At 56.5% G+C, this 13,156-nt stretch overlaps 1 protein-coding gene across 7 annotated transcripts in view; it reads right to left on the bottom strand.

The window, feature by feature from the left end:
- Positions 1-4: 4 nt before the first annotated feature.
- The window catches only part of Bcl9l (BCL9 like), a 29,711-nt gene continuing 16,559 nt past the window's right edge, over positions 5-13,156 (bottom strand). For 6 of the 7 annotated variants that reach the window (XM_074066595.1, XM_020165071.2, XM_020165070.2 and 3 more), the window contains 7 exons: positions 11,569-11,954; positions 10,777-10,896; positions 6,671-6,881; positions 6,452-6,536; positions 3,988-6,280; positions 3,326-3,613; positions 5-2,938 (listed from right to left, as the gene is read on the bottom strand). In XM_074066595.1, coding sequence (XP_073922696.1) covers positions 1,845-2,938; positions 3,326-3,613; positions 3,988-6,280; positions 6,452-6,536; positions 6,671-6,881; positions 10,777-10,896; positions 11,569-11,869 — 4,392 coding nt within the window. In that variant the 5' untranslated portion in view covers positions 11,870-11,954 and the 3' untranslated portion in view covers positions 5-1,844. The remainder of the gene's footprint in view (positions 2,939-3,325; positions 3,614-3,987; positions 6,281-6,451; positions 6,537-6,670; positions 6,882-10,776; positions 10,897-11,568; positions 11,955-13,156) is intronic. The other variant, XM_020165069.2, reaches the window with a different exon arrangement.

Raw genomic sequence — 13,156 nt, 5'->3', positions numbered from 1 at the left:
AGAGTAGAGTTTGGACAGTTTGAGGACAAGGGTGGGGGCCCAGGTGGAGGCAAGGCAGGCAGAGCACCTGGCAGGATGGAGGACAAATATTCCCCCGCCCCCAACACAGGGCCCAGCTATGGGTCCTAGGAAGTGCCGGGGAGTCAGGAGCCTGCAGCCAGCCGGTGGAGGAAGTGGCGCTTGACCTGGCTGACGGTGGACCAAGAGGACAGCACCAACTGGGAGAAGTGGGCACGAATTCCCTTTGTATTACAGCTGCCAACGCAAGACCAGGCCCTGCAGGTGGTCAGGAAGGCTGGGGACAGGGGGGCCCTGGTAGAAGACACCCTGTCTAGAATGGCCCTTGGCCCTTGGCAGGAAAGGCCTCTGCCAGGGAACTGCCCCGCCACCTCACAAGGCAGGAAAGGAAGTGAGAAAAGGAGGTTTTTTTTTACTTCTGGGGCCAAAGGGGGGTAAAACACCTAGTCGTGTATGGCTTCAGCTCTTACCAGTGGCGGGTAGGGAGCTCTTCTGGGAAGGAGCAGGGGACTGAAGGGGAGGCAGTGGCTGTGCCTGGATGGGCCCTGGGCAGAAGGACCTTGCCAAGAATGGGCAGGGAAGAGGCAGCAAAATACTCTCCAGCCCCCCCAACATTTCCCCCCATTCAATCCTCAGGGGAAGCTGGAGCGAGGCTGGAGGGAAGGCAGACTGACTCAGCCAAACCCTGTTCCTTCCTTCTTTGGTGAGAAGTAAGTGGTGGCCTCTGGAAGAGTCAGGGCCCCAGGGGTGACCTGGCCCAGGGCTACTGTAGCCACAGGCTCTGGCAGTGTCATGCTGTCATGGGGCTCCCACGGCTCCATTCAAGGGAGCCATGCTGACACCGCCTCTTCTTCCTGTCCTTCATCCCAGACTGAGGACAAAGGGCTTCAAGTTCTGACTAAGGTGTAGCAGCAGGGGCACCCAGACATCCACAGCAGGAGGTCGGGGCCCCATGTCACGGGTGTGGGCAAACACGAATGCATGGTGCATGCGTTCTCCCAGAAATCTCTCAGCAGCAGACAGGCTGCCGCCCTGGGGGGGGGGTCTCAGCCCCGCTGGGGCTCACCAGGTGGAAGCCTTGGTGTCTGACCTCAGTTTAGGTGTGGGGCATCTATGTCATCTTACCATTTAGAGAGGACAGAAATGGGATCCTTTGAGTGGGTGGGTGTGTAGGACCACAAGTCCCTGGATCCAAGGAAATGGAGGGGCAATTATTTGAAGAAGGGGGAAGGGTTTTGTTTATCCTTTGTGTGACTTCTATCAAAACACAGAAATACAGCACACGCACAAACCGGCACAAAAGCGCAGCGCTCTATTTACAGCTCCGGCTGGCACCTGCCCACCTGGCCAGCCGCCTGCAGGGAGGTGGGGGAGAGGAGATGAGTCAGGAAAAGACAGAAGGAAAAAACGGGTAAGAGCAGAGGAACCAAGAGAAGTGGAGCTCGAGCAACGAGACAGCTGAGGGACAGAGAAGGAGGCCCTTCCTCTCCTCCTATTCTCCCCCAAGGACCCAAAGCATAGCTGAAAGGCAGGAGGGCGCAGAGAAAGAGGGAAAAAAGAGGCTCTGTAGGAATTGGGAGGGTGGGGGAGGAGCAGTCCTGATGGCCAAAAGGGGACAAACCCCAATCCCAAACCCCCCACCCCCCACTCTGCCACTTCCCCTAAGCTGCCAGCACATCTGGTTTCCACAAATGCCACTCCCCACACAAGCCCCCTCCCACCCCTCACCCCACCCCTGGACCCAGGCCATCCCCACACCAGAGGGAAGAAACTTGGAAGGTTAGCATCTTTGCAGTATTGCCCGGCTCCAGTTCCCATAGAGACTGCTAGAAGGGCAGGTTGGCCATGCTGCCTGGCGCCGGGAGGTAGCCCATCTGGCTGTCCAGAGAGACACTGCGCTGCCGCAGGGGGTGGGACACCATGAGGTTCTGCTGGGGTGGGGGGCCCATGAGGGAGCCCTGTGGGGAAAGCATGTGGGGGGGCTGGCTGTAGACCTCACCCCCCACACCTCGTTGCTTCATTAGCATGAAATTCTGCTGGGTCATGAGGCCTTGTGGTGGGGACATGACCCCTTGGTGCAGGCCGTGGGGCACCATGCCCTGCTGTGGGGGCACACCTGTCCTGCCCAGCAAGGACATTTGTCCAGGGTGGCACATGGACATGTTGAGCCCCCGCTGTACTCCCTGCTGGCCCGGAAGGTTGGGGGGCCGAGAGGGGGTCTGCTCCGCCATCATGTTCTGCAGGTTCATGAGATGCAGATTGGGGGGCTGGGCCTTGGGGGGCTGGTTCTCGCTCTTGGGGAAGTACTGGAGGGTGCTGCTTGGCTTCTCAGAGGGGATGATCCTCGATAAGTCGAACTCAGGGATCCCCGTCGGGGTGGGCCGGATCACCTCGCTCAGCTCAGGGTCGTTCAGCACTGATGCCACCCCGGGGAGCACCCCCGGTGGGTATGTGTCGCCCATGCGCCCAGCCATGCCTTTGCCCATCAGGTGCTGCTGGGAGGGAATGGGGCCTGGTGGCTGGTTGGGAAGGTCCTCTGGGGGCAGGGGCATGCCTGAAGGGTAGGGCTGCTGCAGGCCAGGCCCCCCACTCCCACCCCCAGCGGGGGCCATGGCACCATGGGGCTGCTGCAGCCGAGGGGGGAAGGGCATCATCTGGGAAGAGCTGGGCACAGGGCCACAGGGGGCATTCAGGGAGTCTGGGCCTCCTGGGGCCAACATCATTGAGTTTTGGGGGGGCCCACCTGTCCCCTGTGCATTGGGGTGCAGTGGAATGTTGGAGCTAAGAGGAGTGGGGGAAGGCAACATAGTAGGTGGGGGCTCATGGGACAGGGACTGCTGGCCTGGCAGGTTCGTGCCCATGGGGCTCTGGGCAGCAGCGGAGTTCAGGTGCATCTGGTTGGGCTGGTTGTTGCTGATGCCTGTGGGGAAGGAGGACAAGACAAGTGTGTCAGGAACTTCATGGCCCCAGCTGGGGCAGATCCTGGCCTACTCCCCAGCTAAGTGGTGCCAGGGCACGAGTTTTCACCATTGGTGCCCCCAGCTGCAAGGGAAGGGACCTTGCAGAGAAACCGAAAGCTCAAGTTCTGGCTCTGTGTGCAACAGACATGTCACAGGGTGCTGAAAAGACCAGTCAAGCCTGGGCTGGGTTTCATTAAATGACAGCAGAGAGTGGAATCAGGGCCCCAGACCTCACACCCCCATGTCCAGAGCCCCGTGGAAGCTCAGAAAAGCCGGCATGACCACAAGGGTAGTTCCTGGTACAAGCCACTCTTCCAGTTCCCATGGCCCCCTGCCTATCCTCGCACCTGGCCCGGATCCCTGTGGTGGTGGTGGTGGTGGTGGGGGGAGCAGGGGCCGGTCAGGCAGCAGCTCGTCGTCTGAGGTGGCGATGGTCTTGATGGCATTGTGGTAGAGCGGGGTGGAGCTGGGCATGGCGTACTTGGACATCTGGGACATCATCAGTGACAGGGGGTTCTGGGAAGGCGTGGGGTCTGGGGAGGAAGTGAATGGAAGGCTGGGGTTCATGAGGCCGCTAGGAGGGTTGGCAGGAGGCGCTGAGGAGCTGCTCCGGGGGCCACTGGGTGGGAGGGCACCTACAGAAGCAGGGAGACAGAAAGAGAGTGGGGGTGACTGGGGAGGGGGGAAGATGAATTGGGCTGCTCATATTGGGGAATTTAGGAAGAGGACAGCTCCAAAAATCTCCACTTGACAACTTAGGCACACCCACGTCCCACTAAACAGAGGCTCCCCATGACCCCCACGGCCCACCATATCCAAATAATTCCTGCCCTGGGGGAGATCCCAAGTTCCCAGTGTGACCCCTCAAAAGGCCTGGGCAGTGCACATCGTGGCCCCTGAGAAAGCCCAACACAGCTACCACCACTGGCTCCAGCATGTGCCAACCCACCACAGGGCCAACAACACAAGTGCAGGACCCACTGGCCACTGGCCTGCCCAGTTGACTTACCCTGTTCCATGTTGCCCAGGGTGGAGGAAGAGTTCATGTTCAGAGGCGGCTGCTTATTCTGGGTGACTCCAGGGCTGGGCATGGCCGTCTTGGGCGAGGCAACCCAGCCCGGAGAAGGCACTGCCATGGAAGGAGACTTGAGCCTGCTGGGTGAGCCAGTAGGCGAACGGACACTGAGGGAGGAGCTGAGGACCTGGGGTGACTTGAGAGGTCCTGGCGGGTTGGCAGAAGGCAAGGGTACCATCTGCGAGGGTGTCTGGGGTGACTTGAGGTTGGCAGAGGGCGAGGTGACCAGGGGTGAGTGCACCTGACTAAGGGTGGGTGACTTCAGGTGCCCCATGCCTGGCGAGCCCATCTGATTAATACTGATGGTGAGGTCTGAAGGCCGTCTGCCCAGTCCCCGGTTGGGGGCTGCATGCACAGAGCCAGGAGGAGGATTGGATGCAGGGGGAAGAGGCATGTGGCTGAGCCGGGTGGTGCCCACAGTGCCCATGGGGATTGAGCTCTGGTCAGGGCTGAACAGGTCTTGAGTGTTACCCACGTCCTGGGGCATGGCTTGGTAGGGTCCCTGACCCCCAGAGAATCCCTGCTGGCCCTGGCTGGGAAACTGTGAGGGCATGAGTATCTTCTGTGGACCCCCTATCATGCCACTGCTGTTCTGGGCCCGAACCCGGGCCATCTCCTCAGGACTGAGACCCTGCGGTCCCAGGATGTCTCCAGGGCTGCGTATCTTCTGCGACATCAGCATCTGCTGCTGCGGGGTCATCTGCACGTTCAGGTTCATGTTCATATTCATGTTCACATTCATGTTCATGTTGAGGTTGCCTGGCCCCATGGGCGGGTCCACCTCCCTCAGGCCAGACTGGCCCATGGGCGGACTCAGGAGACTCCGGCCTCCACCAAACTCCATGCCCATGGGAGTGCCCGCCAGGCCCTCGCCACCAGCCATCTGTCCTGGGAACATGGCGGGATCCATCTGCCGGTGGGCCTGCATCATCCGCTCCATCTCTAGGCTCTGCCCCATGCCACTGCCCGCCATGCCCAAGGGACGCTGCATGCCCATCGACCGCTTCTCCAGCAACTGGTGCCGCAGCAGCTCCTCCCGGACCCGAGGAGTCATGAATCTTTCTGCCTCACCCTGCCCACCTGGGTAGGGCACAGCACTCTGGGAAAAATTGCTGGGTCCCCCCATCGGAGGCAAGTCTTCAGTCCAGCCCATGCCTGGCCTCACAGGCCTCTGCATGGCATTCATGGGCACCTCCATGGGCATGCTCTGCATGCCCCCAAACCCAGGCACCCGTTGCATCTGGTTGCCTGGGAATCGGGGGCCTGGGAAAGGAGGTCCGCCTCGGAGCTGCATGGGATCTTGGACATCCATGGGGCCCCGCAGCTGTGCGCCCATTCCAGGTGGCCACTGATCCCCAGGCTTGCTGTGGTAGGGAGGCGGGGGCCCCCTCACCATCATGCCTCCTATGCCCATCATGTCCTGCAGAGGCCGGCCCCCGTGCAGTCCAATCTGCTCCTCCTTCCGCCGCTTCTCCTCATAGTACTCCTCCTGCAGCTTGCGCCAGGCCACCTGCTCGGGTGTCAGGCTGTCCTGGCCCAGCCTCTGCATCATCATGTTCATCTGTTGCCCCATGTCCCCGCCTGGGGGATGCCCAGGCACTTCATGCTCCAGTGGGGGACCCCCTAAGCTCTGTGTCTGTGAAATCATGGACTGCAAAGGTTCCTCATACTTCTTCAGGCCGGTGGGAGGGCCCGAGGGTGGCTGCTGGGGGGCAGGAGGTGCTTGTGCTGGTGGGCCCCCCTCGCCGGCTCCTCCTGGAGGTCCCTTGAGGAAGGGCTCGGTTTCCCCACTGCGGAGCAGAAGCCGCTCAATGTCTCGCAGGGTCTGGAGGGAGCGCTCCCGATGCTCCAGCTGCTCTTTGGACAGCCCCTCGGAGCCCACCAGACTGCGCTGCCCATTTCCTGTAGGGGTGGCCTCCCCGAGCAGGGCAGGGCCTGGGGCACTGCTGGGGTCTCCTCCAGGAGGCACAGGGTTGTTAGTGGTGGCAGCCGTTGGGGTGTTAGGGTGGGTGCTCCCAGCTCCACCACCTGTGCTGGCAGCTCCCACCGAACTGGGAGCCAGGTCCTGACTGGTATCCTCAGGAGGTCCCTCCAGTGGCAGAGCAGGGGGTGCACTGCCAGGTGCTGGGGGTGGCGGTGGTGGCAGTGGAGGTGGCTGAGACTGTGGGGTGCCTGCTGACGGCGTGCTTAAGGGTAGTGGTTCTGGGGTGGGTGGCACTTTGGGGGCCTGCAGGAAGACAAAGGCAGAGTGAAAGTAAGAGACAGGGAAGGGGATATCCCAACCCATCTTCTGGGGTGGGTGGCACTTTGGGGGCCTGCAGAAGGACAAAGGCAGAATGTGGGACAGACAAGGGGATATCCCAACCCACTCGGAGCCAGGCAAGGGTACCACACTCACCTGGTCCAGCTTGGCCCGGGGTACGTTCTGCTGGTGGTAGGCAAGGATGGAGTCTGCCCGGCCCTGCAGCACTGCCTCGGCAGCCCTGAACAAGGGGTTAGTTACAGGCAGCTCAGAGGCAGGAAGGAGGGAGCCCATCATCACCCATTCCCTTACCCCTGCACACACTACTGGGCCCCCCAGCGAGGGTGCAGGCAGACAGTACTCCAAGGCACTTACGTGTTCGCCAGGTGGGTGGTGAAGACATACACAAACTGTGAGGAAGACTTTCCAGAGACGCCCCCGCCCCCACCCCCAGGGGCATCTGGTCGAAGGCCTGGTGGGGGGCCATGTGGGGGGCCTGGTGCACTGCTCTCACTGAGAGGCAGTTGGGCAGTTTGGCTGGGACCCAGCTGTGGGGCCGTCATGGCTGGGTCTGCTACATTACAATCTGTAAAAGAGAGGACAGTGAAAGTGCGTAAGTAGCCCAGATGCTGGAAGGAGAACCAGCTGGTGCCACCCCTCCTCAGCCCAGGGATGCGCACTGCCTCACAGCCCGTGCCAGCAGGGTCATTTTATACTGCAATCTGGTGTCTTCACCAGTCTGGCTCCCACCCTGACCTGCTCTGGACCAGTCTTTGCCCAGGATGGCAAAAGTGGTGACCATGAGGAGAGGAGGGAGGGGAAATGTGGCCCTGGCCAACAGACTCCCACATGCCTGGAGTTCCACCGGAGACTGGTAAAGGTGGTTTTCATGTCATAAGCACATCCCTGGGAGGAAGGCATCATACTATAGTTTACAGAGGAGGAAATAAACCTGGCAGGGATGCAGTAACTCACGTAAGGCTACACATGCAGCTAATGCAAAGCCGGGATTGGAACCCAAATCCCAGCTTAGCTCTGCGCTGACCCCTTGCTGTGGTCTGTATATGCATCTATTGACTAGTGACCCCAGCAGGGAGAAGGCAGAGGCTGCACAATTGATGATTCAAGCCATGAACGGCTTTTCACCCCCACCACTTTCAACCCCACCACTAACTGACCTGGTGATTTTTATTAATAAGACACTTCATCTGTCTAAGCTTCAATTTGTTCATCTACCAAACAGAGCTGCTACCCTCCTGCCCAACCCCACAGGGGGCAGGTCAAAGAAATACATTTACTATGTCACAAAGGAAAAACAGACCTGTAATCCTACTCAGAAGGAGGATTGCTGTTTGAAGCCAGCATGGACAAATAGTTGGCAAGACCCTAGCTCAAAAATACCCAACCCAAAAAAAGTGCTGGCAGATTGGCTCAAATGGTAGAGTGCCTGCCTAGCAAGCACGAGGCTATGAGTTCAAACCCTAGTACCACCAAAGGAAAAAAAAAAATTAATTTGAATAACAGCTTTTGAAAGGCTATGTAGAAAAAAAAACAAACAAACAATTTTTGCTCTCCTCTCACACAACAATCAACAGACTTCTGTGCAGGAAGCATATGAGGACTTCCCCCCACCAACAATCAATCAATCAATTCCACCTGGTGTCCTCTAATTCAATTCAACTCTGACTTTATCTGCCTGGAGACAGCGTGGGATACCACCGGTTGAGGACTCAAGCCCACAATACTCCTGTCACCCCCACTTTCAGGCCCCAGGTTGTTCTAGGTATAAATGGCCTATGCATCAGGGTTCCCAGGACCCACTCCTCAGATTGTACTAATATGCTAGAACAGCCCACAGAACCCTGGGAAACACTCCACTGTCATTTACTAGTCTACGACAGAGGATACAACAAAGGATAAGGATAAGGACATGCACAGGACAAGGCACAAGGGAAGAGTTGGGGAGCATCTGGGCCCTCTGCTGGCATGCCACCCCCTGGGGACCTCTACATGTTCGGCTATCTGGAACTCCCCAAAGTCCAGATTTATTGGCAGGACACATATGTGATGACTTCTTAGTGGGAATTATGACCTACAAAGTTTAGTTTGTATGTAGGTATGAAGGGAATTTTTAAAAAATAAACTGAAATTTAAGCTGTGAACAGCATTAGAACTTTGTCTATTTCTTGATTTTAAAATATGCTGATATGCCTTAAACTGTAGTTGTAGAACCTTGTCATTTTGCTGTTTGAAAATAACCGATGTGTTTTCTAAAACTGTTGTGTAATCTACTTTCAGTGTTAATGCAGAATTGTCATAAATGTAAACTGCATGTTAGACAGTTGTCTTTTTTATGAACTAAGATAATTGTATTGATGTGAAGCATATCATTTCTTCAAGTATGGAAGTACTCACTCAGCAGCCTGCTGGGTAATTTGGTGTCTGTTATGGTAGAGAGTGGTGAACAGGTAATCTATGCATATATCACTAGTGCCAAGACATAAAGCAGGGGAAATATATTTTTACCCAAAAAAAAAAAAAAAAAAAAACAAAGTCCAGATTTATATGGAACCTTCATTAGGCATGCCTGCTTAAATCACTCAACCCAACCTTTAGCCCCTCTCCCCTCCCCAGTGGGGGTGGATCCTGCTTAGGTCTTTCCAGTGACCAGTCCCCATCCAGAAGCTGCCAGCTTGTACCATACAAGAGGACACATCACTTCAGAGATGCCCAGGATTTTAGGAGTTGTGTGCCAGGAAACAGAGCAAGACCAAAATATCTATTTCACAGTATCGGAGGCTGATTGACATACTGGGAACACTCCCAGAAAATACCAGCCATAGAAGCACCAAACATTTTGCTCCATGGTCACAAACTTGTCTCTAAGTTCTAGCCTAGAAAGATCCCCAACTGGTCATCAGTGGGTCTAGGTGAGGGGGTGGAGCCATTCCCAATGCCAAGAAACACAAATCACAGCACCTGCCTGCAGACAGTAAGTGACAGCATTCTCAGGAAACACAAGGGCAGTTGCTTTCCCAGGTGCAACGTCAGGCTCCCCTCTTTGGATAAACCTCTGACTGATTCACCCCCAAAATAGCCCTGCTCTGGACTCTGTCTCCTGAATTTTACATAGAAGAGCAAAGCCAGAAGTTTGGAGCGACTTGAGAGCTGGCCTCAGTGTGTGAGGACTGCCCTGGAAAAGGTACAAACTAAAAGCATGCAACACGCTGTTGAATACAAGTCATGGGGAGGGAAGCAAGATTTATTTTAAAAAGGATCTTTCCAATACAATGATAACAATAAAAGCTGACACTAAGCAAGTGTGTTACACGTGGCAGAGCACCTGCCTGCCTAGCAAATGCAAGAACTGAACGGCAATACATCTAACATAGTCAAAGTGGTTGGTCATAGGATCTTAGCAATTTCTTCTTTTATCTCCCTGCATCTTCCAAAGTTTCTACAATGGTGTACACTAATGTTTCAGAAGTAAATTAGGGATAGTAGGGGCTCCTGTCCAGGAAGTAGTGATGGGTTCTATCTCTGAAGCACTCAGCCAAAGACTGTGGGCCACCACTCAGTCCTATGGAGGCAGGGAGGGGACCTAGAACTGGATGGCCTTTGACGCCCCCGTCAGCTATAGAGGTTTCCATATGGGACCCTCCCCAGCATAGTCCACTCATTCCACTGACTGCTTCCTCCTCTGCAAAAGGCATCATAACACCCACCTTACAGGGCTAGTGAAAGGATTAAACAGAGTAAGGAGTAAATACTTTTTTTCTTTCTTCCTTCTATGGAAGTTCTATGTGGACTTCAAGAACTTCACAAACAAACATCCTCTAGCCAGTTTCTTACGCATTAAGTTGTCACAGATGGAAGCTCTGAAGGGAAACCCTAAAGAAATGTGCACAGGCTTCCCAAGGGGAGGGGGTTCTGCCCTATCACTCACAGAGGGTCCACTGATCAATTAAGTAAGAGTGCGCATTATCCCTGTGAGACACACTGGGCACTTGCCAAGAGTCAACTGGAGGTCAGAGAAGGGCACCAGAGTGGCAACCAAGTGTCAGTTCACACCCAGACTTAGCATAGCTTTGAGCAGTGGAGCCAACTGTTCGTCTCCAAGGGAGGCTGGACTTTCCCACCCTTCCTCTGATGACCAGTAGGTGGCAGCATAGGCCAGGCATTCGTGGAAGAGGTGTAGGTGGTGTGGCTAGGCAAGAGGCCACCTGAGAGAACCCCATCTCACCCTGGTCCTTAGAGAAAAGGGGTCACTGAACACCCAGAAGATAAGGGCTAGCCTGTCACCATACAAGGAAGGACAGAGTCTGAGAGATGGGACAGGAGATAAAGAGCCTGAGCTCCTGGTCTTTGTTACTTCTTGTACTCTTGGTCCCCTTCAGGCCCTAGGTGAGGGAGCTCCCTCAGGGCAGCCATCCCCAGCAGGCACCATGGGCCACAGCACCCTGGCATCAATGGGCACTCACTGTGGGTGGCCGCAATGGGCTTGTCGTCCTCCTCGCTGTCAGGTCCAGAGCACCACTCGTCCCCGCTATATGGCTGCTTCCGCTCCAGCACACACCGCCTCTTACTTCGAGGTGCCACCTCTGCCCAGGCAGGACGCAGGCAGGCAGGAATGAGTGCCCACAGGCCCTGTCCTCACATACCCAGAGTCCCTCCCAGGCCCATTCTCCAAGATGCCCCACCCCAGAGGGCACTGCCCAGGCCATGGTAGGCACTTAGCCAATCCTTGGCCCCCACCACACCACCATTTGTTTCTGATTTCTCTCTCCAGCCCAGGCTGCCTGTCTCCCCTCCCCCCCACCCCAATACCAAGCATAGCATAATCCCCAACCACAACTGGTTCTAATTAGGGCTGGGGGGGGGGAGGGGGAAGCTGCTGTGACTCTTCCAGGCTCCAGTGCCTGTTCCCAAAAGGCTCCCACCAGCCAGGATACCAAGAGGCTCAGGGGAGGTGTGTGAGTCCACTCCTCACCCCAGGGTACCTCCCTCTCTCCCGTGGGAAGGGAGGGGGCAATAAGAGCAGAAGACCCATCACTCTGTGTGGTCCTTCCATGGGTGGCACCCTAGCCAAGCCCAATCCTGTGACCTGACTGCCAATGGGATGGGGATAAGAGGGAGGTGTCCATGCATAAATGCAGGAGAGGACCAGGGGATAAGGATTGAGCAAGGCAGACAGAAAAAACGGTCTCCAGGCAAATTTGGATCTTGGGCTGTGGCTGATGCTAAAGTCTTGGGGGGATAAGGAAATGGGGTACCTTTGGCCTCTGAGTCCAAGGATGGGGTCCCAGCCTCACGCTGCTCTCCAGAGTCCACCGACACACTCCGCTCTCGCTTCACCTTGCCCTTGAGCGAGCTGAAAGGGGGCACCCCTGCCTGGGGGTTCTTCAGACTTGAGTTGCTAGGTGAGATCTGGTTGGCCTTGGCCCCATGGCTCCCCGCCCCCACGCCCTTGGAGCCCAGGTTGCAGGTGGGTCCTTGGTTCACATTCTGGTGCTGGGATTGGGCCCCGCCATTCCCTGTCTTGCCATGATTGGTCAATTTATTTTCGGGGTGCATTGGCTTGGCTGGGGCAGGGGGGCAGTGGCCGCGGGGGGACAGCGGCGGGCTCCCTGGAGCTTCTCTCCTCCTGGGGTGGGGTAACCTGGGAGAAGGTAGGAAAGACATGAAGGGTTAACATTGCTAGAGGATAAACCTGCCGGGACTTTAACTGCCCCATCCTGCCTCACCTAATGGTGGAGGGGAGGGTGACTGAATAGCATCTGCAGAAACTACCTGCTATCCTCTACCTCACTGCATGTCTTCTCAGACAGGTGCTGATGCTTCAGTCCATATTTGGGAGTAGAGATGGGGCAACTCCCCCCCCATTCCCTAAACCCTCCAATTCAAACAGAAACCAGGGTCTTGCATTGACAGATCTGCCCACCCCAGCCCTAATATCCATAAAACTGCAAGATTCCCTGGTAACCCCTCCCCTCTAGCACCTGACTAGGACTTAGCACCCTCACTTAGGGGTGTGCTTCTTCAGACTTCTTCCATGGTCCTAAACCTCAACTCCCATATGTCCCAACACCAGCAGAGATGGGCCACAGGACCTGTGAGTCACTGCTCATGCAGCCCTATTTCCCAGGGGAAGGGGGGGGCGGGTAAGCACACTCAAGAGTGGTACCCTCTAGTCCAGACGGCTCCCCAGACCCTGAGGGAAAGGCCTGAAGAGGGTGGACCACCAGGCCCTGCAGACAGGCAGGAGCAGGGGGGAGGGGAGCGGTACATCAAGCAGCTTGAAGCCAAGGATTTCTGCAACCTAGGCTGCGGGCCCTTTAAGCTCCAGCCCGCTCCCCCCACCGCCTCCCCCTCCCCGGGGACCTATTAATAGCCGCTGGAAAGATCACATCACGGGAGAGGATATTTATCCCCCCTCATTCCACACCAGCTCAGATTTATTTCAGCTCTGCTGTCCTGCTGCTGCCGCCTGGCCCTGTCTGCCCGCTTCTCCTGGGGGAGGAGGAAAGCAGCTCCCACCCCAACACTGGCACCGAGGCCAGAGGGCGTCATGAGACCCCACTTTAGGATGGTGGGGGTCTTTTCTAACGGTTTTAGGAGGGAAGAGCTAGAAGGGACCAGAAACAGATGGCATAACTAACTACCAGTCCCCTCTGCCCCCTGGGCCCAGGTGCTAAGGCTGGCAGCTGTTCCTGCCTGGACCAAGACTTCCCACTCTACCCGCCTTTTAGCCCCGGATGGCCTGGGAGCCAGGTGTCCAGGGGCACTGTTCTTTCTCCAAGCAGCACAGCAGGATCCTGTCACCATGGGCCCTTCCCTACCCCATCTCCACACACACATCCC

The sequence above is a fragment of the Castor canadensis genome, chromosome 2 (assembly GCF_047511655.1).
Source record: "Castor canadensis chromosome 2, mCasCan1.hap1v2, whole genome shotgun sequence".
Lineage (NCBI taxonomy): Eukaryota > Metazoa > Chordata > Mammalia > Rodentia > Castoridae > Castor > Castor canadensis.
The sequence above is the reverse complement of the archived record's forward strand: the minus strand, read 5'-3'. Positions and strand labels throughout refer to the sequence as shown.